This window comes from Rattus norvegicus, chromosome 1 (assembly GCF_036323735.1).
Source record: "Rattus norvegicus strain BN/NHsdMcwi chromosome 1, GRCr8, whole genome shotgun sequence".
Lineage (NCBI taxonomy): Eukaryota > Metazoa > Chordata > Mammalia > Rodentia > Muridae > Rattus > Rattus norvegicus.
In genome coordinates, this window is record NC_086019.1 from 93,022,486 (window position 1) to 93,049,084 (window position 26,599).

The 26,599-nt window shown below is 50.2% G+C and overlaps 1 protein-coding gene across 1 annotated transcript; it reads right to left on the minus strand.

Moving 5' to 3' along the window:
* Positions 1-315: 315 nt before the first annotated feature.
* On the minus strand, positions 316-25,999 carry Acp7 (acid phosphatase 7, tartrate resistant). Its single transcript, XM_039100849.2, has 12 exons — positions 24,695-25,999; positions 12,959-13,159; positions 12,410-12,592; positions 11,474-11,597; positions 11,181-11,243; positions 10,971-11,085; positions 10,788-10,895; positions 10,647-10,704; positions 10,506-10,573; positions 10,333-10,404; positions 7,411-7,548; positions 316-3,572 (listed from the first exon to the last, which is right to left on the minus strand). The coding sequence occupies exons 1-12, from the start codon at positions 24,810-24,812 to the stop codon at positions 3,507-3,509; spliced, it is 1,314 nt and encodes a 437-aa protein (XP_038956777.1). The 5' UTR covers positions 24,813-25,999; the 3' UTR covers positions 316-3,506.
* Positions 26,000-26,599: the final 600 nt, after the last annotated feature.

A 26,599-nucleotide genomic window follows, 5' to 3' on the forward strand; every position in this document is an offset into this window, starting at 1 on the left:
ATCTATAGAATCAATGCAATCCCCATAAACATCCTCATGACGTTCTTCATGGAGATAAAGAAAAAAATAACAACAACCTAGCACTGGAGAGTTAGCTCAGTGTTTAAGAGCACTGGGTATTCCTCCAGAGGACCCAGGTTCAATTCCCAACACCCACTTGGCACTTCTCAACCATCTATAACACTAGTTCCAGGGGATCTGCTTGTGTGTGGTGCACAGACATACATGCAGGCCAAGCACTCATGCACCGAAGATAAAAACAAGTCCTTTAAAAGAGGCTCCCAAACCACCAAACAATGAAACCACAAACAAATGTACTATCATATGAGATTTTAATCATAAAAGAAAGCCAGGCGCGAGGTTCCTGTGGGAACTCTTTTATCTTTCCAGTTTTCTGTGAGAACCATTCCCCAAGTTAAAGCTTATTTTTAAAAATGAAAAGAAGGCACAACGGCCATGTTCACTTCAGCGAGCAGGAAAAACAGGTCACAAACTCTCCTGAGGCTTGCGATAACATTTCCGTGCTCAGCGATTCCTTCCAAAACCTCAGGGTCTCCACTCAGGGCACATAGACCAGATATGGCAGCGTGGCCTCCTGGGTGTGGGTCTCCCTCTCACCAGGCTGTGGCTCCAGTGGCTGGCCTTTCTGTGAGTCACTTGGAGCAGAGGCCTCGCTGTTCTGTGTGAGGCTCTGAAGTGATGGGCTGGGCTAAACATGGAAGCGACCCTTCTGGTTTCTTTCTTCGGGTACCCAGCAGTATGCACTGGACACCTAACTATGGACCAGGGACCTGGACTGGGGAGGCAACAGAATCCAAGAAATCCTTGTGGTTCCTGGAGTTCCGATTTTAAAGCTGACATAGAACAGATAGAAATGTGTTTACATGGTGATATGCATGTGTCCTGAGATGGGCATGGTGGTGTGGTGCATGGCCTGTCACACCAGCCCTTGATCTGGGGTTCCCTTGGGACACACGGTGAGACCTTGTATGGGTAAACTGAAATAATATAAAATAAAAATAAATAAAAAGGCAGCTAGCGGGCTGGAGAGATGGCTCAACAATTGAGAGCGCTGATTGCTCTTGCACAGGACCCAGGTTCAGTTCCCAGCAGCCACAGAGTGGCTCGAAACTATCTGTAACTCCAGCCTCAGGGGAATCTGATGCCCTTTTTCAGCCTCCATGGGCACCAGGCATGTTCGTGGTACACAGATATGCATGTAAGAAAAACACTCATACACATAAAATAAAAATAAATAAAAACATAACAACAAAAAAGGGCAGCCAGGAACAAAGGCACATGCCTGTCATTCCATCCCAGGAGAGGCTGGGGTAGGACGATCACTAGATCAAGGCCAGCCCATGGGGAAGGTAGGAAATATGTCACTGTCATGACAGATAAAACAGAAATTGGAGTGTTTGTTAATGATCTGATATAGGAGAGGACATGGGGTTTGGAGTTGAAAGGAAGGAAGGAAAGCAAGATGAGAGAAAAGGAGAAGGGGAAGGGAGGAGGAAGAAGAGAGAAGAGAATGCAGGTTGGTGATGAGCTTTTAATTCCATTCAAGGCTGCCTCCCAAGGCTCTTCCTCTCCATACAGATGAAGAAACAGGTTCTCAGAGGACCATGACTCGAAGTTGTCACACTGGAAGTGGCAAAGCTGGGCTCAGCTCCCTTGTGCTGCCTCCCTGTCGGTCTTTGCCCTCTGTAGACTCTCCCTGTCAGGCAGGTCCGCAGCTTACACAGTGGCACCCTGTGCTACCTCCACAGCCTTGACGTGGCTCTCCCCAGCATGCCTTCGCCGGTCAGCATTCTCTCCTCGTACATCATTTGGGTTGGGTGACCTGATTTCTCTTTCTGATTCATCGCTGTCCCTGACATGGCCAAGTCAGAGCTTGGCATGTGAGAACCTTCCTAGGGCCTCTTGTTGTGCTGGGCCACTTTGGCCCTGTCCTCCTTAGCACTGACAGTCCGACAGGAGACCGAGAGACACCCATCTCGGAGTAGCAATGAGCTAGAATGTGCAGGGCCGGGGAGAGGGGACACCGAGGACCCCAGGAGGATTAGAGGGAATGATAGGCTCATGTGGAAACAAAGTGCCACCGTCACCGAGTCCTGACCCTAGGAAGGACACAGACAATGGCTGGTGAATAAGGCAGACAGTGAAGGTTTTGGGGATCCCAGAGACCTGGACTCCAACAGGACTCATCAGGGCAGGCTTTGAGGAGGGAGCAATAGGAAGGAAACATAGGTCGGTATGTGCATTGGCTTTGCACAGGTAAAGTACTTGATGTGTTCCAGAAACTTCCACGAAGTCCATGAGCCTTGGGTTTAGTGACAGGCAAGTGAGGCTTAGACCTGAGGAGGCTGAAAAACGCACTGCTCAGCACAATGGAGGGCAGCGATGAGGTAACCCACAGGGCCAGGAATCTGCAGGGGTCAGCCTTCAGCATCCCATGGCTCCATCCGAAGTCCTCACAAGTCCTCATGGTGGCCCAGAAGGCTCTGCGTAACCACCACTGCTCCATCCTCTTCTCTTTCTCCCTCATTGTTTTTCTGTGACAGCCACAACAGCCTCCTCAGCCAATGGGGAAAGTGCAGCTCTGCCTCAGGGCCTTTGCTCTGGCCAAGCTCTGGGACTGCCCGTCCTGTGTCACCTGTGTCCTTGCTCCTCAACTTTGTCCAAAGGTCAGCTGTCTCCCTTCAAACTGTCACTGTTCCCCTTCCTTTCTTCCCCCTGATCTCTTATCCCTTGTAAGGGAGTTGCTGTTCAAGTCCTGATTCCATGTCCATACTACAGGGGAGAGATCTGTCTTGTTCTAGCCTCGGTACCTAATAGATGCTCAATAAATCATGGTAGGACATGTAAAAAGGGAGAGGAAAAAGAGAGGTGCCGTGTGGAAGAATGTAGCGTGTCTGTGTGCCCCTGAGGCTTACCAGCTTTGCCTTGGGGGATAAGGAGTAAAAGTGTTACTATCCTCTCCTCCTGGAAAAGATAGTGCTGGCTGGGAAATTGAGGCACCAAGGGACATCGTGGGCTATCAGCACAGAAGCCAGGCAAGGGACTAGATGCAAGGCAGAAAGAACTAGGAGTAACCTGCTGGCAAGTCCGGTTGTGAGGGCTGTGCCCACTTTGCTGATCCCGGCACAGGACACCCTTCAGGAGAGGGCAAAGGGACAGATGGCTCAAGTGGAAGTTTGTGTCCAGGGAGCAACGGCTCTAAGCTTCTTTATTCTGAGGCCCTTGAGTCCCTGGTCCTGTCAGTGATGCCGGAGGGTAGGACTATGCTGGCAGTCAGCCCTGCTGGTGCCCACATACCTGTCCTCCCTCTCCAACCAGCCTGGGCTCCCACCTCTCCAGGAGGCAAGAGCTGTCTGGCCTCTCTCAAGGCTGTACCCTCAGGCTTCTGGATGGTGGAGGAGTGGGATCCTGCCCTGACTCCCTTCCCAGGCCAAGGTACTGCCTGGTCACAGCAGCAAAATGTCTTCATGAGGGGCACACCGGTCTTAGTGGTACATCATCCGGCCAAGCAAAGGTCTAACCACCCAGACGTCATCCACAATCTTCCCATCCTGTGAAGGTCAGAAATGGGAGGCAGTGAGAAAGGAAAACCTGGTTGGTGGGGCCAGCTGGCCTGATTCAAACCCCATTGCTGCCTCTAAGGGAAGATAACCTTGGATGAGTCCCAGCATCTAATTCTGGGTCTCAGTTTTCCTCATTTGCAAAGTCCAGATGTGTGGTGGACCACGCCTTCAATTCCAGCACACAGGAGGCAGGGGCAGGTGTATTTCTGTGAGTTTGAAGCCAGTCTGTTCTATAGAGCAAGTTCCAGGATAGCCAGGGCTACACAGAGAAACCCTGCCTCAGAAGCACCCCTCAAAGCTTCCCCCCGAAAAAAAAAAGAGAAAGGAAAAGCCAAGACAAAGCAAGGAGTCATGGTATATGTAGTACATTATACACTTACAATGCTAGCACTTAGGGGTCAGCCTGGGCTGTATAAGAATAGGAATCTTGGGCTGGAGAGATGGCTCAGTGGTTAAGAGCACTGACTGCTCTTCCAGAGGTCCTGAGTTCAATTCCCAGCAACCACATGGTGGCTCACAACCATCTGTAATGGGATCTGATGCCCTCTTCTGGTGTGTCTGAAGACAGCGACAGTGTACTTATATATAATAAATAAATAAATCTTTTTAAAAAAAAAAAAGAATGAATCTTAACTCCTTGCCTGAGACAGTAGTAACTGCTATTTCTAATGGATGGGCTTTTTGTTTGTTTGTTTGTTTGGCTGGTTGGTTTAGGTTTTAGTTTTGAGACAGAATCCATGTATCACGGCTGCCCTTGAACTCAGTATAGAACCAACCCAGGTGACTTTGAGTATCTCCCTTGACTCTCTTAGGCTCTGGGCTTCCGGGTGTGGCCGCCATTTATGTGGTGCTGAGGATCAGACCCAGAACAACATGTTTGATACCCAATGGCTCTACCAATGGAGCCGCAAACCACCTCATGTGGGATATGTGGTGAAGACCCTGCATTCCAGTGTACTCAGGATCTGACTTACGCACATGTCCTTTTGCACAGCTGCCTTCTTATGCAGATTAGAGGGAGCATTAAGATAGCTGCGGGGCCACGGTGACCACAGAGACAAGGAAGTCTGTGCTCTGCTCTTTAACGATGGTTGTCTGTGCTGAGAATGTGGTCTGCGGGTCAGATTACAGCTCTGCTGTCTGGAACCTGTGCGACCTGGGAAAATCATTTCCCTCTCTGAGCCTAGGTTCCTTCATCTATGACACAGAAAGAAACCTGTCCCTGTGGGGAATCACACTGAGGGTAAACTGCTTTCACAGTACCAGGCAACCCAGTCCTGTGCCTGGAGCACAGAGGTGTTCACTAGACTCTAACTTTTATCTTATCTTGTACTTTTGTTCTTTTTGAGACAATGTCTAGCTGTGAAGCCCAGGCTGGTCTTGAACTCATATTCTGATCCTCCTGCCTTGCAAGTACACTACCACACCTAGCTTGCTACGATGATGATGATGATGATGATGATGATGATGATGATGATAGTAAGTAGTAGTAGTAGTAGTAGTAGTAGTAGTAGTAGTAGTAGTAGTAGTAGTAGTAGTAGTACAGCGAGGAGCTGGGGAAAGGGTCCAGTGCATAAAGATCTTGCTGGCCAAGCAGGAGAACTTGAGTTCAGATCCCCAGCACCAAATAAAAGTCAGGCGTGGGACTAGAAAGATGGCTCAAGAGTTAGGAGCATTTGCTTAATAATCATGAAGTTTGGATTTGGGGGTCTCAGCACAGAAGTGAAAAACCTGTTTTCCTGTGTGTGTCTGTAATTTGGTTTCCAAGGGAAGTGGAGACAGGAGGATGCTGGGGGGGGGGGAGGGGGGAGGTTTGCTGACTGCTAGCTTAGCCTCATGTTCAGCGAGAGAAATAGGGGAAATTAACCAGCCACCCTCTTCTGTTCTCTGTGTGCATAGATGGGCACACACACACACACACACGCACACGCACGCACACACACATATAAACTGGACTGTTATTCTTCATGTCCACGATATATGCATCTGCCTTACTCCCATGAGGCACCTGATTTTTCTCCTGTTTCACAGTGACAAGTATGATTCTTACTTCCCCCAGTGAGATTCTGTTCTCTGCCCTTTATGGCAGAGAATCCCTCATGGGGGATTCTAGGCAGGGGCTCTACCACTGAGCCACGCCCCAGCCCCTCACTGGGGGATTCTAGGCAGGGGCTCTACCACTGAGCCATGTCCCCAGCCCCTCACTGGGGGATTCTAGGCAGGGCTCTACCACTGAGCCACGCCCCAGCCCCTCACTGGGGGATTCTAGGCAGGGGCTCTACCACTGAGTCACAGCCCCTCACTGGGGGATTCTAGGCAGGGGCTCTATCACTGAGTCACAGCCCCCAGCCCCTCCCTGGGGGATTCTAGGCAGGGGCTCTGCCACTGAGCCACGCCCCCAGCCCCTCACTGGGGGATTCTAGGCAGGGGCTCTACCACTGAGCCACGCCCCAGCCCCTCACTGGGGGATTCTAGGCAGGGGCTCTGCCACTGAGCCACGCCCCAGCCCCTCACTGGGGGATTCTAGGCAGGGGCTCTACCACTGAGTCACAGCCCCTCACTGGGGGATTCTAGGCAGGGGCTCTATCACTGAGTCACAGCCCCCAGCCCCTCCCTGGGGGATTCTAGGCAGGGGCTCTGCCACTGAGCCACGCCCCCAGCCCCTCCCTGGGGGATTCTAGGCAGGGGCTCTACCACTGAGCCACGCCCCAGCCCCTCACTGGGGGATTCTAGGCAGGGGCTCTGCCACTGAGCCACGCCCCAGCCCCTCACTGGGGGATTCTAGGCAGGGGCTCTACCACTGAGTCACAGCCCCTCACTGGGGGATTCTAGGCAGGGGCTCTATCACTGAGTCACAGCCCCCAGCCCCTCACTGGGGGATTCTAGGCAGGGGCTCTGCCACTGAGTCACAGCCCCCAGCCCCTCACTGGGGGATTCTAGACAGGGACTCTACCACTGAGCCACACCCCCAGCCCCTCACTGGGGGATTCTAGGCAGGGGCTCTACCACTGAGCCATGTCCCCAGCCCCTCACTGGGGGATTCTAGGCAGGGGCTCTATCACTGAGTCACAGCCCCCAGCCCCTCACTGGGGGATTCTAGGCAGGGGCTCTATCACTGAGTCACAGCCCCCAGCCCCTCACTGGGGGATTCTAGGCAGGGGCTCTACCACTGAGCCACGCCCCAGCCCCTCACTGGAGGATTCTAAGCAGGGGCTCTACCACTGAGCCACGCCCCCAGCCCCTCCCTGGGGGATTCTAGGCAGGGCCTCTACCACTGAGCCACACCCCCAGCCCTTCACTGGGGGATTCTAGGCAGGGACTCTACCACTGAGCCACGCCCCCAGCCCCTCCCTGGGGGATTCTAGGCAGGGCCTCTGCCACTGAGCCACGCCCCCAGCCCCTCACTGGGGGATTCTAGGCAGGGCCTCTACCACTGAGCCACGCCCCAGCCCCTCACTGGGGGGTTCTATGGAAGTACCCTACCACTGAGTTACTACCCCAGTTCCTCCACCTCAGTTTCTCAAGTGATGGGGTTTTAGCTATGCACCACCACACCCAGTTTATTGATGTGTTTTGTTGTTTTGTTTTGTTGTTTCCAAGACAGGGTTTCTCTGTGTAGTCCCCGCTCTCATGGAACTTGCTTTGTAGATCAGGTTGACCTTTAACTCACAGATCTGCCTGCCTCTGCCTCCCTAGTGCTGGCATTAGAGGTCATGCTCCCGTGATCAGCATGGTTTACTTCTGAGTCTAAGATTTTAACCACTCGGTTCCCACATACACTGAACTAAGCTGTGCAGTTTGTAACCCAGGATGCCCCCCCACAGACCTGGTCATCAGACACTTGCTGGATGTGCAGGTGGGTGCCATTAAGGATGTGCATCCTTGTGTAGCCGTACTCCTTCACACGCACGGCGCTCCACGGTCTGGCTTTCCTGACAAAGGGAGTCAACAGCTCTTCACAACCCTGTGGAAGACAGAGAGTCAGACAAGCGCGGACACAGACAGAAAAACAATAACATCAAACAAACAAGCAAAACCACGCGTCAGGCCAGGCCCCCCGGCTCAGTTACAACTTGGCTACAGGTAGATTGCTGTCTGTAAGCAGGTGAGGGCGGGGGAAAGACAAGGCTAGAGCCTGTGATTGGACAGTAAAAAAAGGAGGGTGGGTGCTGAGTGTTTGAGAGGTGGGAGAGATAGGAGAGAGGAATAGGAAGGAAAATGGAGGAAGAGAAGGACGACCCAGATCCGTGTGTCTTTAAATAGCCGCAGGTAGCTATGAATGCCATATAAGGGATGGATTATTATAGGACAATTTGTCTAATCTAAGTGGGCAGCTCATATCAATATCACTTGGCTCAGAGTTCTTTGGGCATTTTGTGGGTTGAGAACTTATTGATATAAATCTGATTGATAAACTACAAGCCTCTAGAGTTTTGATTTTTACCAGGTTCCTGGGACTATAACCACAGGGGGCAGATGGCTGGGAATATGAGTCCGCAGGAAGAGAGCGGTGAGATGGGCGGTCTCTGCATGCGGCTAGCCATGAAGGCAGCGAGACCGCTGGGGCCAGGGAGTAGCCAGGGCTAGTGTGGAATGGTGACTCCTTTTTTATTATTCAACGCAACGGCTATAAACCTTCAATCCCGGCAGATGGTAGGTTGCTACACAAGGATCGCCAAGTGTAAGGCCAGTCTGATCTACATATTCAGGTCCTGACCAGCCTGGGTTATAGAGTAAGACCCCGTCTTGAAGAAAAACTGGAAACTGATAAGATGGTCCAGCAGATAAAGATACTTCCAAGCTTAATAACAGGAGTTTGGGCCTCAGAATCCCCATGTGAAAAGCAGAAAACCAGTCTAGCATGGCGTCCTCTTAAGTTCCACACGTGAACACCAGCACATGGGTACCCCACACAAAAAATAAACAAATGAGAAAACAGAGACCCCCCCCAAAAAAAAACCAAAACTGGGGCTGGAGAGATGGCTCAGTGGTTTAGAGCACCGACTGCTCTTCCAGAGGTCCTGAGTTCAAATCCCAGCAACCACATGGTGGCTCACAACCATCTGTAATGGGATCCGATGCCCTCTTCTGGTGTCTGAAGACAGCTACAGTGTACTCATATAAATAAAATAAATCTTTAAAAAAAAAAAACAAACTGGGCAGGGGTTGTAGCTCAGCTGATGAAATGCTTACCAGCATGCACAGCACCCTAAATTCAACCCCATCACAACACAAAACCAGGCACGGTGGTGTGCGCCTTGCGATCACAGCACCTCAGAGGTGGAGGCAGGAGGATCAGAAGTTCAAGGTCAGAGTTGATAAGAGCACTGGCTGCTCTTGCAGAGGACCTGGGTTTTGTTCTCAGCACACACAGCAGCTCACAGCTGTCTCTCAGAACCCCTCTGGTACTGTATACTTATGGCGTGCATACACACACGCAGGCAAAATGCCCACACGAATAACAAAATGATAAATAAAAATTTAGTTATAAAGTTCAAGGTCAACTTGAACTATATAGTAACCAGACATCAAGTTTGACTAGCTGAACTGGTCTCAGGATTAGTTAGTGAATTAAATAAAAACCAGTGCCTAGGGTAGATAGGGTGACAAGGCAGAAAATGCCAGTAGAGAAAATGGGGCACTTTAGAAAAAAACTTTCCGATTTTTCTGCCTGCATTAGGAAGAGTAATTTGGGGGCTGGGGATTTAGCTCAGTGGTAGAGCGCTTGCCTAGGAAGCGCAAGGCCCTGGGTTCGGTCCCCAGCTCCGAAAAAAAGAACCAAAAAAAAAAAAAAAAAAAAAAAGAGTAATTTGCTCATATGAGTGGAACTGTCTACTTCCCGGTGAACTCAAGGCCAGCCTTGGCTACATAGCAATACTTTGCCTCAGTGTTGCTCAGTGGGCCTCAGGAAAGCCCAAAGCAAAAATAATAGCAACTGATCAAAAAAAAAAGAGAGGGGTTGGGGATTTAGCTTGGTGGTAGAGCGCTTGCCTAGGAAGTGCAAGGCCCTGGGTTCGGTCCCCAGCTCTGAAAAAAAGAACCCAAAAAAAAAAAAAAAAAAAAAAGAGAGAGAGAGAGAAAGAAAGTTTCCTAAGTGATGCTGTTTCGAGCCGATGTTAAAACCCAGTGGGCTGTGAAGGGTGATTTAAGTCATTTTTATTAAGTGAGTGATTCAATAATGTTTCTGTCTAGACAATTATTCCTTTGTGTGTGGAGAACAATCTCTAAGGTCATACAAAGGATTTAAGAAGGATGGGCTGGTGAGGTGGCTTTGTGGATAAAGATGCCACCAATAGTAGTGTGTGTGTGTGTGTGTGTGTGTGTGTGTGTGTGTGTGTGTGTGTGTGTATGATTCTCTTTCCACATTTGAGTCCTGGAAATTGAACAATTGAACTCAGGTCAGAAGGCGAGGCACCGAATACAGTTACTCACTGAGACATCATCTTTCAGGTCCTGTTTAGTTTCTTGAGATAAGGTCTCGCACTGTAGCCCAGGCTGGCCCAGAATTACCGTGTGGCCTTGAACTCAGGGCAGTCCTCTGCCTTCCTGTCTCCTGAATGCTGGAGCCCGTACCACCACAGAGGGCTTCCAACCACTGTTAATCCCCGATTATGTTTCCTAACCTAGACTTGATGCCCCATCTGATGGACACACCGACAGCAACACCCAGTCTCCCAGCTCGGCATACAATGGCGGCTGCTCCCATCATGCTTTGCACACCTGGACTAGTCCCTTCCCACCTGCTCACCGCAGATCCTGTGATGATGTGAACTGGGCCTCGAGGGTTGGTGTAGGGCCTCTCTAGGCTGCCATTAAATACCTAGAGGACAAGATGAGGAGATGACGGGTCACAGCCGATCAGGCCCTGGAGAGGGTCTGACCGCATGAGCCACTTGGTCCCAAGTCCTTCCTGGGCCTCACCTGGTAGTTATAAATTGGCCATAGTCGTTCGTAAGAGTGTTCATGAGCCCAGAACTCCAGATCCACGCCTAAGGCAGAAAGAGAGATGAGTAGGTTCCTGGGTAGGGAGAGATGGGGCCGGGGACCCTCAGGATCACTCACCGTATTTATGGAAAAGGTCCTCTAACCCAAACAACTTGCCTTGGAGGCCTTTGCGGACCTGGTGGGAGGAGCGGGGAGGTGAGGAGGAGCCTGGGCCCATCCTCCCACTGAGTCTCACTGAGCCCAGGAAAGGGGCCTCACCCTGCTTTCGTGCCGCGTGCAGTCATCCAGATCCGCGTTGGAACAGTACATAGGCCGATGACCCATCGTGATGATCCACGGCCGGGCTACCCGATTCTTATTGGCTTTCTAGAGAAAGAGATCGGAGTGAGGGGGCGGTAACGGGGGCCAAGAGACCAAAGTGGGGCTCATAACTGGGCCTACCTGGAGGTCACGCTCCAGCCAACGGAATTGCTTTTCAACCAGGTGACGACCATAGTGGAGAAAGAAATAGACCTCAGTGGAGAACGAGATGATATGGGCGGGACCCAGGTCCCAGCTACAGGGGTCAAAGGGTAAGAGTCAGAGATCAGAAGACTGCCTCGTGCATCCTTCGAGGGAGTCGGTCCAATCCCCCAGCACCCTCCACGTTACCTGTACCACAAGCCTTCATTGTCCCCTGGCATGCTAAAGCGAGCCTTGTAGTTAGAGAAATTGCTGGAAATGGGAAAAATATAAAGAGCAAACAGTGAGGACCTGGATGCAGCCACCTTTTCCTAACTCTCAACTTTCAGGCCACAGCCCGGCTCCCAGCCCCGACATTATCTCTTCATTTCCTACCACAGATGAGACACTGCAGCATGAGGGACTTAAGTGAGACTCTAGCAAGGACCCGATTGTTTTCACTAATCTGGCCTTCGCCCACCCCTGCAGCCCTCCATACTCACTAGCGCTGTTCATGATTCCCAGGGCACGTCATGTACGGCAGGCTGGCAGCAACAGGTTCAATGAGCCTCATGAATCTGTCCCCAACGCGAGCATTGTCCTGGTCCATGTTGTAGGCAAAGTCTCCTGAAGGGTAGTAGGGATAAAGAAAGTGAGGGCCAGCTCTGTTTTCTCTAGGATCAAGACCTCTTACCTCATTGAACCCTCTCATTGAAGCAGCCTGTCTCTACATCTTGTTTGCTCACAGAACACAGCTAGGTCAAGTTTGATGCTGATTTTGTTAGGCATTTTTTTTTTTTTAATTGCTAGAGATTGAACTCAGAATATTCTAAACGTTAGGCAAAGACGCTTCACTTCTGAGCCACACCCCCAGCCCAGCCCCTCACTGGGGGATTCTAGGCAGGGGCTCTACCACTGAGCCACACCCCCAGTCCCTCATTGGGGGATTCTGGGCAGGGGCTCTACCACTGAGCCACGCCCCCAGTCCCTCATTGGGGGATTCTGGGCAGGGGCTCTACCACTGAGCCACGCCCCCAACCCATCACTGAGGGATTCTAGGGAGGCGCTCTACTACTGAACCATGCTGCCAATAGCCCTTGGGATTTTGGTTGTTGTTGTTTTTGTTTTGTTTTGTCTTTTAAAGCTCTCACTAAGCTATTCATGCTGTCATTAAATTCTGGGCAACTCTCCTGCCTCTACCTATCCACTGCTGGGATTACAGGCACTCATCTTAATTTAGTATAACATTTCTGTGTATTCTGGATGAGCCTCACCTCTAAAACCAATAATAAGAAATAGAGAACCAATGCTGGAATCTATAGGGACCTCATATCTGGGACTAGCCTCGGCTCCTACCCTCAGCCCCTAGCCCGTTCTAGCACTGGACTGATGGGCATACAGTCCGCCAGCCTCCAGGCGCACCCTCGCCGGTGCCTCACCCACATGGAGCACTGCATCAAACATGCCCTGCTGGGTGTCCCTCCGCAGCCTGGGCAGGGCCTTCGGGTTATCAGCCCCCATGTCCCCAAACACAGCCAGGCGCGGACTCCAGTGGACTCCATTCTTCAAAGCCGTGAAGCGAAATCGCCGGCTCCAGCCCTGAGAGCTGCCACAACGGTACACTGAGGGAAGAAAAAAAAATACCTCCGTCAGGTGAGGAGGCAGGGACCAGGACCTTCCCACAAGGCCCTACACTCAGGCTGCTGGAGAGGGAAGGAAACCTAAGGAACACCATCATCATTAATATCATTATTAGAGACCTCTCAGGTAGCCCAGGCTAGTCCCTGGCTTTCTTTGTAGCCCGGGATAACCTGGAATTTCGAATCTTCCTGGCTCCTCCCAAGTGCTGGGATCACAGGCCCGTATCACGACACCAAGTCAAGGGTCTCATATCCCTTGTCTCAGATGAACCGCCAGCCCAGCCTCAGCCACAGATCTCTGTAGCTTCTAGAACGCTCCTCCCTCTTACCCACCCTGGGTCATCTCACCGTAGTGGGCCCCTGGCAACAGCTTCCGCAGCGTCACACGGTGGATGTAGAGCTTGCGCCGCAGAACTCCTCCATCCACAAAGGCGCTGGAGGTGCCATGGGCACGCAATGGAAGAGGACCAGACAGCTGCGTGCCGAACTGCACCTCAGACCGGGCTGGAGCCCACGTGGTCCAGGTCACAGTCATGGTGCCTGGCTCACCTGAGGAGAGAAGAGTCAGAGAGGAGCCTAAACAGGTTATCAGGCAGGAATGGGGTGACACTTAGAAGCTGCTGTTCAGTCCAGTCCCTCTGCTATTTCCAAGCTGGCTTCCCTTCGGAGTGGCTTCCCTTTTCCCGCTTGTGAAACGGAATAGGGTTATTTATCCTACAACGTTGTGCGGAAGCACGGAAGCATACAAATACAATTGGCAGGTTGTATCCTGGGTTCCAGGTCCTGGAATTCAAGCAACTATGAGTTGAAAACCTGAGGAGAGAAACAGGTTATCACAATGGCTCAGTCCTTATGACCCGAGTTCCATCCCCAAGACCTACATGGCTTCCAAAATTGTCCTCTCAGCTGGGCGATTTTTAATCCTGGCTTGATGCCAGTCTGGTCTACATAGAGAACTGCAGGCCCCCCAGGGCTACATAGTGAGACCTTGTCTAAAAACAAAGGCCCTTGACATGTGTACATTAGCAAGGGTCTGCCTCCCTCCCACACGAACAAAATAATAAATGAATTTATAAAAATATTTGGAGAGATGGCTTGGTGATTAAGAGCACCGGATGCTCTTCCACCTCTGGAACCTGAGTTCAGTTCCCAGCACCAACAAGGCAGCTCACGACTGTCTGTACTTCCAGTTCCTGGGGATCTAATGCCCTCTTCTGGTCTCTGAGGGCGCCTGACATGTACATAGTTTATAGACATATATGCAGGCAAAACACCCATACACATGAAACAAGATGATACAAATACAATTTCAGGAGAGGATCCGGAAATGTGTCTCCGTGTGTAGAGTGCCTGTCCAGTCTGCACAAAGCTCTTGGTCCAAACCCAGCATCATATAACAGCACTCAGGAGACTGAGGCAAGAGAATTGGAATTTCTAGGTCGGCCTTGACTACATAACAAATTCTGAGCTAACCTGGGCTTCATAGCAATACTCTTGTTTAAATTTAAAAAAAAAAAATCAAACATGGAGGAAAAAGGGCCTCACACTTGGGTCAAGCCCTTCCCTAAGGATCTACATTTTTCTCATGCTCCTGTGAATAACCCTTCACCCATGCTCCTGTGAACATCCCTAAAGAAACTCATAGGGTCACACACACACACATACACACACACACACACACACACACACACACACACAAACGCGCGCGCACACGCAAGCACCATACACGCACACATACATGTGCACACACATATATATACACACTTGAATATGCACACATGTGCATGTGCGTGCACACAATGTATGTACACATACGTGCGCACACATATACTCACATACATATATGTACTTGTGCATATACACATATACATGCACACACACACACACACACACACACACACACACACACACACACAAATGCCCAAAAGATATAAAGGTAGCAGAAAGACTAGTTAGAAGAGGAAGGGGGCCATTGGAGGTAGGGATAGAACCCGAGAGGGTGAGTGGTGGGTGAATGTGATCCATACATTATATACATGCATGAAATGGCATGATGAGCTGTGCGATGGTTGCCCACACATGCCTTTAGTCCCAGCACTCAGGAAGCACAAGCAAGTGGATCTCGGAGTTTAAGGCCAATCTGATCTATGATCCAGTTCCAGAACACCCAGAGCTACCAAAGTAGGGAGCTGAAGAGATGGCTCAGCGGTTAAGAGCACTGACTGCTCTTCCCGTGGTCCTGAGTTCAAAGCCCGGCAGCCACATGGTGGCTCACAACCATCTGTAATGAGATCTGATGCCCTCTTCTGGTGTGTCTGAGGACAGCTATGGTGTACTCATTTACATAAAATAAAGAAATGTCTTAAACACACATACACCAAAATGGATAAATTAATAAAAAGAAAGGGAAAGAAAAAAGAAAGTGTTATTATGAAGCTTATGACGTATGATTAATACAAACTAATAAAAGTTAAGGCAAAACAAACAAACAAACATGGCAATACAATAGCTACTTTCCAGTACACTGCGTTGAGCATTGAGTCATCAACAGGTGACTTACAGTGTGCCTGAGGTTCTGCACAAACACTATTACGACCTTGTTCCTTTGTGTGGAGGTGACTGGCGCTTCCTAGGTTTGGCATCCTGAGAATGCCCTGGCAGCCATCTTTGGTGACTAGGAGGGACAACCTTAGGCAAAGAACTGACAACAATGTCCAACACAGTGAGGTTTATGGACTGAGTCAATGTCCCTATTTTCTTCTTCACTGTATGCTAGCCCGCAGCCAACATGGCACACTCATGATATCATCTGAGAGCCCCAGACGGGTATCTGGAGGCCAGCTAGGTAGACAGTGGAGGGCAAAGGCCAGCTGTAGGGCAGGAGAAAACTGCAGTTCACTCTGTGAGGAAGGACAGGGTTGCCTACTGTACCCCAGGCTAGCTTGGAAATTGTCATGTTGTCCAGCTTAGCCTTGAGTCCCTCTGCCTCCACCTGGGTGACATCAGTCAGTCACCATACCTGGCTCTGGAACAAATTGTTCCACAGTGGGTTTTTTTTATAGCATAGGCCAGGTTTTTTAATTCTCTCTCTTTCTCTCTCCTTTTCTTCCTTCTCTTCTTCTTTTCTTCTTCTTCCTCCTCTTCCCCTCCTCCTCCTTCTCCTCTTCTTCTTCTTGACAAGCTCTTGCTGAGCAGTACCCAGTGGCTTGAAAGTTGCTAGATAGACCAGGCTGGTCTTAAATTAAAAATCTGTCCATTCTTGCCCCGTCTGTGCTAGATTTAAGGTGCATACCATCACATCTGGCTTCTCTCTCCCCTTCCTTCCTTCCTTCCTTCCTTCCTTCCTTCCTTCCTTCCTTCCTTCCTTTTGCAAGACAAACAGATTTTATTAAAAAACAAAAGAACTCCCAAGAAGAAGAGGGGCTTCAGAAGGAGAATATGCAACCCAATACATAGCAATACAATAACTACTTTGTAATTCTCAAATCAAGAACCAAGCAACACAATCGAGGCTTTAAAAATACCAAGAGGGCTGGGCTGAGGCAGCGCAAGCCTTTAATGCCAGCACTCCTGAGGCAGAGGCAGGAGGATCTCTGAGTTCAAGGCCAGCCTGGCCTATGGGGGGAGGGGTGGTTTCCAGGACAGCCAGGGCTACACAGAGAAACCCTGTAAAGCTCAGCTGGTCAGAACACTTGGTGTGAAGTCTAAGCACTTGAGTAATCCTGGGAGCCCATGGTGGAAGGAGAGAAGTCAACTCATGCAAGTTGTCCTCTGATCTCCACACATGAGCTTGTCCCCTTGGTCACGCACAAGTAGTAAACAAAATATCGTGCAGAGCCAGGGGTAGGGAGGAGGCCTGCAATTCTACAAGTTCAAAGCCAGGCCACACAGTGAATTCCAGGTCAGCTGTCTCCAAACACCAAATAGAACAACAGTAAGTAAAAATACCAGGTGATACTGTAACGTTAAGGACACGGATCCGTCTAGTGCAGGCCAACTGACATGGTGCACATCTGTGAGCCAGGGCTTGGGAGGCAGGCTAGAGGGTGGCAGATTTGAGGACAGCCCAAGCAAAAGAGGGAGAACCTGACAAAAAAGAAAGAGGAAGGAGGTGGGAGTGGGGAGGGAGAGAGAGAGAGGAAGAAGGTAGAGGGGGAGGGGAAAAAGGAAGGAGAGAGGAGAGAGGAAGTGAGTGAGGGAAGGAGAGAGGATGGGAGGGAGAGAGGGGCAAAGAAGGGAGGAAAGAAGAGAGGGAGGGAAGGAGGAGAGAGAGAGAGAGAGATGAGCTGTGCATGCTGGTACACACTTGTAAGCTTGGGAACCTGATACAGGAGTCTGAGATCAGCCTGGACTACCAGGTGAGTGTCAGACATAAAACAAGGTCATATGGGGATGTAGAGCTATGAAGGCCACTGCCCACACTTACTAAGGCAATACAGAAAGGACACCTCAGGAGCTAAAAAGACAGACCACAGGAAGGTGAGTGGGTGTGGGGTGAGGATAGAGAATAGGATCTAGCACAATAGTAAGAGCTGACACATCTCCAGGTTGATCTTTTTTGTATTAATCTAACTTCCAGGATTATATTATACTCATAATCTTCCCCCACGCCCCCCTCACACACACACACACGCACACACACACAGACACACACACACAGACACACCACACACACACACCACACACACACACACACACACCACCCCAACGCAAACAAATTCCGAGACCATATCTGAAACATCGTGAACAACAATAAACAATGATAGTACTGAATCCCCCACCCCACCCCCCCGGAGAATTAAAGAAATAGTCACATATCTGTGATGGAACAAAGTTATTGGCTAAAGGAATGAATGAAGTAGGCAGGAGGGAGGGATGGCTCTTCCTAACACCAAAATTTCAATTTAATGGGGTCATGGCTCAGTGGTAGAGCCCCTGCCTAGAATCCCCCAGTGAGGGGCTGGGGGCGTGGCTCAGTGGTAGAGCCCCTCCCTAGAATCCCCCACTGAGGGACTGGGAGCATGGCTCAGTGGTAGAGACCCTGCCTAGAATCCCCCACTGAGGGACTGGGGGCGTGGCTCAGTGGTAGAGCTCCTGCCTAGAATCCCCCAGTGAGGGGCTGGGGGAATGGCTCAGTGGTAGCGCCCCTGCCTAGAATCCCCCACTGAGGGACTGGGAGCGTGGCTCAGTGGTAGAGTCCCTGCCTAGAATCCCCCACTGAGGGACTGGGAGCGTGGCTCAGTGGTAGAGGCCCTGCCTAGAATCCCCCACTGAGGGACTGGGGGCGTGGCTCAGTGGTAGCGCCCCTGCCTAGAATCCCCCACTGAGGGACTGGGAGCGTGGCTCAGTGGTAGAGCCCCTGCCTAGAATCCCCAGTGAGGGACTGGGGGCGTGGCTCAGTGGAAGAGCCCCTGCCTAGAATCCCCCAGTGAGGGGCTGGGGTCGTGGCTCAGTGGTAGAGCCCCTGCCTAAAATCCCCCAGTGAGGGGCTGGGGTCATGGCTCAGTGGTAGAGCCCCTGCCTAGAATCCCCCAGTGAGGGGCTGGGGTCATGGCTCAACAGCACAGCCCTTGGCTAGCATGTAGAAGGCGGAGTTTCCTCTGTCATCACACATATATCTGGAAAGAGGGAATAAAAGAAATTTAAAGTCCGCATTAGGCAGGCACGACACTAAGAATCGCTGCAGCCAGGAGTCGCTGATGGCTGCTGAAACCACTGGGTGAAATTTGTGGAGAAACAGGACTTGCATCTTCTTGAGCAATCTCTCCCCGAGCTATTCATTAGCTACAAGGGAGCGAATAAAGGCTCTACAGTGGATAGACCCAGCAGGCACAGGCTCAGGCAGCCAATGAATCAGGGTCACATGCGGCAACCGCAGGCGTGTCTACACCGCAGACCCAGCAGCCATGTCTACACCACAGACCCTCTGGGGCCACCTGCGGAGAAGACACACACACACACACACACACACACACACACACACACACACACACACACACAGCCACAGTCTTCTTGCCCCGATACATCCTCAGTACTAACCTTGAAACAGTAGCAAAGAGACCTAAAGTAGTGACATTTTACAAAATAACCAATACTCAGAAAACACAAAGGTCACAAAAGAAAAGGTCTTAAGTGCTGGGTGTGATGGTGCGTGGCCTTGCGGTGCCAGCACTCAGGAAACTGAGGCAGGAGGATTTCCAGCCTGGGCTATGGGTCCAGTCTAAGCAGCAGTAGGAGTTGTAGAAGGCACCATCCCTAAATCTAAGTGAGATCCTTGGTTGGGGCTAAAATTAGTGGTGACCGTGGGGACGTTTGAGTGAGGCCTGAGTCTAACCAGAATTGTGCCAAATGTCCATTCTCCGCCTTCAGTGTTTGCCTTGTTTTGTTAGGGTTAGGGTCTTACTCAGTAACCTTGGATGGCCTGGAACTCACAGTGTTACCATACCTGGTTTTCCTTTTGTTTTCACACGGGTTTCTTTAGAGCTAATCTGATTTCATGATCCCGAGTTCAGCAATTCTCCTGCCTCAGCAGACTGAGCAAGTGTTCCACCAACGGGGCCATAGCTTAACTGTCGCTTTTCAGTTCACATTTTTCTCTTTAAGGTTTTCCTTGTGTGTGTGCATCAGTGTTTGCATGTATATGTGCCTGTGTTCCACATGTATGCTTGACGACCGCACGGACATCAGAAGAGGGTACTGGATCCCCTGGTCCTGACGTTACAGATGGTTATGAGCCGGCATGTGGGTCTTGAGAACCGAACCCAAGTCCTCTGAAAGAGCAGCCAGTGCTCTTAGCCACTAAACCATCTCTCCAGCCCCCTCAATTTTAAATAATCCTACCAGTGTTGTTTAAGAGGCTATCTCTCTTGGCTGCATAGAGAGTTCGAGGCCAGTCTGAACTGCATGAGATTCTGTCTCCAAACCGACAACAGTAAAAAGATGTCAGAGGCCTGGATCAGTGATTAAGAGAACTGGCGGCTCTTCCAGAGGACCTGGCTTCAGTTCGCAGCACCCACACATTGACTCAAGAGGAGTCAGATGCCCTCTTCTGGCCTCCACACATATACACATGGTGTACAGACACACACAAGTAAAACAGCCATACACAGAATAGTAAAAAACAAATTATTAAAAAATAAGGAATTCAACCAGGCATGACAGCACACACCTTTGATCCCAGCACCCAGGGAACAGAAGCAGGCAGATCTCTTTGAGTTTGAGGACAGAACGGTGTACAAAGTGACTTGCAGATCAGCTATGGCTGCATAGTGAGACTGTCTCAAAACGACAAAATCAATCAATCAATCAATCAATCAATAATCCAAAATATAGCATGCCCAAATTTTTGAAAAAAAAAACTTACATGAAAAACTAAATTAAATTAGAAGCTTTAAAGAAAGATAGTAGACTCTGTTAATATTAACATTATTCTAAGTTGTATGACCTCTGGCCAGACTCTACCTTAGTAGAGTAAGTCTCCGTATATTATCATTATTATTAATTATATATTTTATATTATTATCATTATAAATGATATATATTGAGACAGGCCTGGAACACACTATGTAGACCACACTGGCCTCGGACTTATAGATCCCCTGCCTCTCCAGTGCTGGAATTAAATACTATTATTATTTTTGAGACAAGGTCTAGGCTGATCTTGAACTCAGTGTCCTCCTGCCTCAGCCTTCAGGGTCCTGCGATCGCAGGCATGCACGACCAGGCCCAGGTGGCTTTACCACCATGGGAATTCTTCCAGAAGTCTCAGATTACTTCAGAGTTAAAAGCTTTACCTTTTTGACCAATGAGAAACAAGCATATGTTTATATTTTGATGTAGTTTCAAGGAAAAGAAGCCACAGCTCTCACAAACCATAGCACTTCCTTCCTCAATACACCCAGAGCAGTGGATACAGACAGACTGAACAGGAGGCAAACCCAGCAGAAACTCTGGCTGACATTAAAGAGCCCGGTGGCTAAAGCCACCTGCTGCCACTCTGACTACCAAGGTGGAACCACAGAACCCGTGTGGCAGAAGGAAGGAGCCAGGTCCTAAAAGCTGTGCTCAGACCTCCACCTGCACACACAGCATTAAGTACAAAACATTAAGGGAGAGAGATTTGAAAACATGCGAGTCATTAAGATTCTCTTCACTGACCGCCACACGTGCATCGTTGTATGTGCGTGTGCGCACGTGTGCGGTCACACACATGCACACACACACACACACACTAATAAATAAATAAATCATAATTCTTTTAAACATTGAACAATGGTATTCTTCATTAGCTTTCTTCTTTGGTAGAAATATTTCTCACTCAATAAAAATGACATTTACAGAGGGTTTGCTACTGTTCCCTTCCTTGTGGAGTTGGTTTTTGCCAGTGCTGGAGATGAACTCCAGGCAGCAGGGGCTCCACCATGCAACTCCAACCCAAGCTGTCAGTGTCCTGCCACCCCACCCCCACCCCATTACTTTCTCTTCCTGGACAGGACTCATGTTGCCCAGCTTAGCCTAGACCTCAGCTCAGATCAGATGCTCCTGATCCTCCTGCCTCAGCCGCCAGCGTCCTGAGATTACGAGGCTATACCTAGCTGGTTTTCTTTTCCCTGTTTTTCTGGGTTTTTTTCTTTCCTTTCCTTTCCTTCTCTTCTCTTCTCCTCTCCTCTCCTCCTTTCTCTCTCTCTCTCTCTCTCTCTCTCTCTCTCTCTCATTTTTCCTTTTTTTAAAGATTTATTTTATGCATATGAGTACACTGTAGCTATCTTCAGACACACCAGAAGAGGGCATTGGATCCCATTACAGATGGTTGACCATGTGGTTGCTGGGAATTGAACTCAGGACCTCTGGAAGAGCAGGCAGTGCTTCTAACCACTGAGCCATCTCTTTTAAGCTAGAGTCTCACTGTGTAGCACTGACTGGTTTGGAACCTCCTATGTAGACCAGACTGGCCTCAAACTCAGAGATCTAGGTTACTCTGCCTCCTAAGTGCTGGGATTGAAAGTGTATAGCACTATACTTGGCCTAGGTTTTCATTTTTAACATGATAAATATGAAGATGTGAGATTATATAGACATCTCTCTCTCTCTCACACACACACACACACACACACATGCACACACACATGTACCTACTACATAGGCAGACATACACAGGCACATACACACACACACACACACACTTGCACATGCACACAAACACACCACATGCTCATGCACACTTTGAGTGCAGCTCTTAGGATGCTAAGGTAAGAGGATTGCGAGCTCAAAGCAAGCCTGAGATAGATGGTGAAACTACAGAGAGAGAGAGAGAGAGAGAGAGAGAGAGAGAGAGAGGGAGGGAGGGATAGAGAGAAGACAGAGATGGAGCAATATCATACTTTCTCTCATATGTAGAATCCAGAGTTAAATATATGTTAATTATGTATAATAATTTTATTATTATATAATTAGATAGTATACATATATTGTATAATATACATTTTATATGTTCTCTATATAACTATTCTGTATATAAACATCCTATATCTTATATTCTATATTATAGCTATTCTATCATATATCATATATATAAAACCTTAAAACACACAAGCAGAAGAGAGACTATGAAGGAGAGGAAGCAATGTGAAAGGGAGGGGAGAGAGGATGCCTCAGATGAAGAACAACAGACAGACCATGTTCTCTCACATGGAGAATCTAGATCTGGCCAATCACAGGCACATATACATGCCCATATGAGAGCAGAGGGACATTGTTTGAGGGGGAAGAGGACCAGTGAAAGAGAGGGAGGAGGGATCAGAAGGATGGAGAGGGCAAAGGTGACAGGATATAAACATATGCAGATGTCATGGTGCTGGCCAGGTGGCTGAGTGGTTAGAGTGCTTGCTACCAGGCCTGAGGACCTGAGTTCAGTCCTGGGACTCCCACGGAAGAAGAAGAGACCTGACTCTTGAGAGCTGCCCTCTGACCTACACTCACACACACACAGACACACAGACACACAGACACACACACAGACACACACAGACACACACAGAAACACACATACAGACACTCACATAAGCACACACACAAACACACACTCACACAGACACATACACAGACACACTCACACAGACACACTCACACAGACACACTCACACAGACACAGACACTCACACAGACACAGACACACTCACACACACAGACACAGACATACTCACATAAGCATACACACAAACACACACACACAGACACACTCACACAGACACACTCACATAGACATACACACAGAGACACAGATACAGACATACTCACATAAGCACACACACAAACACATACACACAGACTCACTCACACAGACACACACACACAGACACACACACAAGCACTCACAATGCACACACAGCAGGCACATACACATGCACATTCATACACACAAAACAAATAAATGCATGTAATAAAAAAACTCTAAGGAAAATGTGAAATTCACTATCTTGAAATGTTTTTTGAGTCGAAACAAATCAACACACATAAACGAAGCCGGCACGTAAGTCAAAGTTCCCCGAGGTTGGCAGTTATCTCTAGTGGCACAACTCACTTCTAATACAGAGGTGGGCGAGAGCCTCCCTTCTACACTGGAGCTCAGTCCTGAGACTCCACAGAAAGCAACCAGTAACCCATAACATCCGCCCATGAGGTCCTGGCACCCTGCTGGCCCTCAGTGCCCATGTACCTTGTCAGATAAAGTAACAAACCTGGGATTTGAACCCAGGTACTCTGGACACAGAGAGTCCATATAGCCCCTAACTTCCTTTGTTTTCTTGACAGGATCTCATATAGCCCAGGCTAGCCTGAAACTCACTAGGTAGTCAAGGCTGGCTTTGAACCAATCCACCTGCTTCTACTTCTTAAGTGCTGGGCATAGAGGTGTGAGATAGCATATCCAATGGATCTATCTATCTATCTATCTATCTATCTATCTATCTATCTATCTATCTATGTATTTATTCATTTATTCTGAGGCAGGGTCTCCTATAGCCCAGGCTGGCTTCAGATTTTCTCTTTAGCCAAAGTTGGTCTTGAACTCAGGACTTACACAGCCTTCACATTTTGAGTGCTGGGATTAGAGAGTCGCCTCACCCTGCTGCCATCACCTCTTAATAAAGAAAAGATCTTCTCAGCCTGAAGTAGTGGTCCATGACTGAAATCCTGACATTTGGAAGGCTGAGGCAGGAGGATTGAAAATTCAAGGCTAGCCTGGGCTACAGATGGAGACTCTATCTTGTCTTAATAGATCAGATGTTTAAAAATTGGCCTAAAGATAGTTCAGTTTGCCGGAGTGCTTGCCCCACATGCGCAAGGGTTTGATCCCTAAGGCCTAGTCTCAAAAAGAAGAGAGAGGGAGGGAGGGAGGGAGGGAAGAGGAGGGGCACGAACAAGAACAAGAAGAACAAGAAGAGAGGAAAGAAGAAAAAGAAAAAAGCAGGCATAGTAGTTGACTCCTACAACCTGAAAGGCTAAGGCGGAAGGGTCATGGAGCCTTTCCGGCTATCCTAGGCTACAAGTGTGAGAAATTCTGAAAAGAATAAAATAAACACTTGGGAGGTAGAGGCAGGAGGTTCCGGAACTCAAGGCCATCCGGGGCTACAAAGAAAATTTGAGGCCAGCCTGGGCTACATGAACCTATTTCCAAAAACCAGAGGAGGTGGAAGAGAACCTTCTTCGGCCAGAAAGAAGAAAAGAGGGAAGGAGAAAGAGGTGGCTCCTTTCTCTCGTTCCCCACCATCATTTACTGGTTTCTTCCACAATTGGTTTCAGAAGCCAGTGTGATAACATGCCAGGCCCTGAGGTAAGATGGCCAGGCAGAGAGCCAGGACAGTCCTTCAGAGCTGGAGCACAGCAGCTTGTGAGGAGCTGATTACCATCGTTCTTCCCCCACACAATGGGGACGCCAGTCTGCTGAAATCCCATCTCACAGAGGCAGACCACTGAGGTTGGAAGAGCAAGACACAGCCTGGGCTTCTCCTGAGCCCTTCACCCAACAGAGGCCCTCAGGACTAAGGAAGGGGCAGCAGAATGAAGGGAGGGGTCAGGAACACTTACCGGGGTAGGACAGATGGACTTGCTCCGGTGTAGCACGAGGATACTCTGGGGTCCCCTGGACTCCCAGGGAGAAAAGCAGTAGCAGACAGAAGAGCCAGCCTCCAAGAAAGGGGCTCATGGTAGGGGGATGATGGGAGGTATCGAGGAACGCAGGGGTGGGATCAAATTCCGTTGGTGGGTCCCACAGAGGATGAAGAATGGACCGATGCCAGGCAGGGCCCTCTGTCCGTCTGTCAGGATGTCCGTGGGGGAGGAAGGCTGAATGGCTGAAACGTCTCTGAGGGGAGTGGTGAAGGAGATGCTGGTGAGAGAATAATTAATGAGGTTTCTGAACCTCGCTGCTCGGCACTTTGCATAGATTAATGGCAGGAGGCCTCACAGCATTCCTATGCGGTGGTGGCGACAGACATCACCACCCCAGTCACATATAGGAAACTGAGCAACCGAGTGACTCAACGGCACGGCTAGGACGAGATGCAGCTGCGTTTGAACCCTTCCGGCCCAGGCTCCTGGTTCTGGGAGGGCGCTGGGTGGCTGGGGGCGGGGATGCCTCTGACAACTCCATCCCCAATATCTCCTCTTATCGATCTATTCCCCAAATTCTTAGCGTCCCGCTGTACCCTCAGCCTCTGTAGTTCATCCTCAGATTTCCACTTATTCCTCGGGAACCGATAATCCCAGCTCTACTCCCAAATTCCTCATCAGCTGCTCCCGTCTGGAGCAGCTTCTCATTCCTCCCCTCAGCATCCCGCCTTGTCTTCAGGGCTTTCTCCTCCCGGGGCTCCATCCTCATCCCAGCTGCCTCCCCAGCCCTGAACCTGCATGTGCCTGAACCCCGGTTTCTCCTCAGCTCTCGGGCCGGCTGAGGTTCTGAAGTTCGGTCCACTTGCCCTCGGGACCTGGACAGGTGCCCCGGGTCTGAAGGAACGGTCCGCCGAAGGCCGAAAGCTGGGGTGTGGGGTGGGGGGCGCAATCGGGAAGGGGACACCGGCTCACCCTCAGGGGCGCGCCAGCTGCCCTCACGGTCCTCTCGGCTACCGATGCGCTGCAGTATTTATGAGCTTGCAGGGACACAGGATCCCGCCGCCCACAGGTGTCCCAGCCCCGGAAGAGCCGGCTGCTTCAGGTGACGGGCTCCTCAGACAGCCCGAGCCCCGTGTCCCACAGGTCCGGCCGGTCCCTGGCGCCCCACGCCCACCCTCACGCCCCCCTCAGGGTGGGGCACAGAAAGAGGGGACCCAGAAAAGCATGGGACGCCGCCACCTCCGAGCCAGACAGCAGGTTAGCGCCGGGACAGGTAAGGCTGCCCTGTCCCCAGGCGTCCCACCGCCCCAGCTGCCGAGCTCCCCGCCCCGTAACAGAAACCCACCCTCAGTCCCACGGGAGGCCGCAACTCCGGGGTCCCCATCCATCTCGGTCGAGCCCTCAGCATCTTCCTTTCATCTCCTTCCTGCTTCCCGAAGTCGGGACTCCCCCTCAGACCCCCGCTGGGCATCCTGGAAAACACAAACTCCAAAGGCCCTGGTGACAATGGCGTTTGTGAGCCCGGCGCCCTAGGCGCAGTTGCTCAATCTCGCTGCAGCCTGTTTTCTCACCTGTAAAAAGGAGGAGATGGCGCATACCCTGGTGTACTGCCCTAAGAACCAAGTTCAAGTCCAGGACCCGCCCCCCTCCCCAGCCCCCGGGAGTCTAGGTGGGAGCAAGTGGAATTTGAGCTGCCTGGGTGCTGAAGAAGCCTTCAGCAAAGTAAGCGTAAGGTTCCCCAGATCCACCGCAGACACGTTCTTGGGGGAAGAGGGGTTTTTCTGTCTTTCACCCATTTTCTGCGCGATGATTCTACCGCTTAGCTTTGCAAATAGTGTCAGGGTCTTTGGAGTGAGGGGCGTGGAGACGTACTCCAGGCGG

Excerpts from the sequence above, each read along its gene's own strand:
- Acp7 (XM_039100849.2), bottom strand. The coding sequence starts at position 24,812 with ATGAGCCCCTTTCTTGGAGGCTGGCTCTTCTGTCTGCTACTGCTTTTC. Across the intron at positions 10,896-10,970 it reads GGCTGGAGCGTGACCTCCAG|AAAGCCAATAAGAATCGGGT; the intron begins GTAGGCCCAGTT and ends CTCTTTCTCTAG. Across the intron at positions 7,549-10,332 it reads ACATCATCACAGGATCTGCG|GGTTGTGAAGAGCTGTTGAC; the intron begins GTGAGCAGGTGG and ends TGTCTTCCACAG.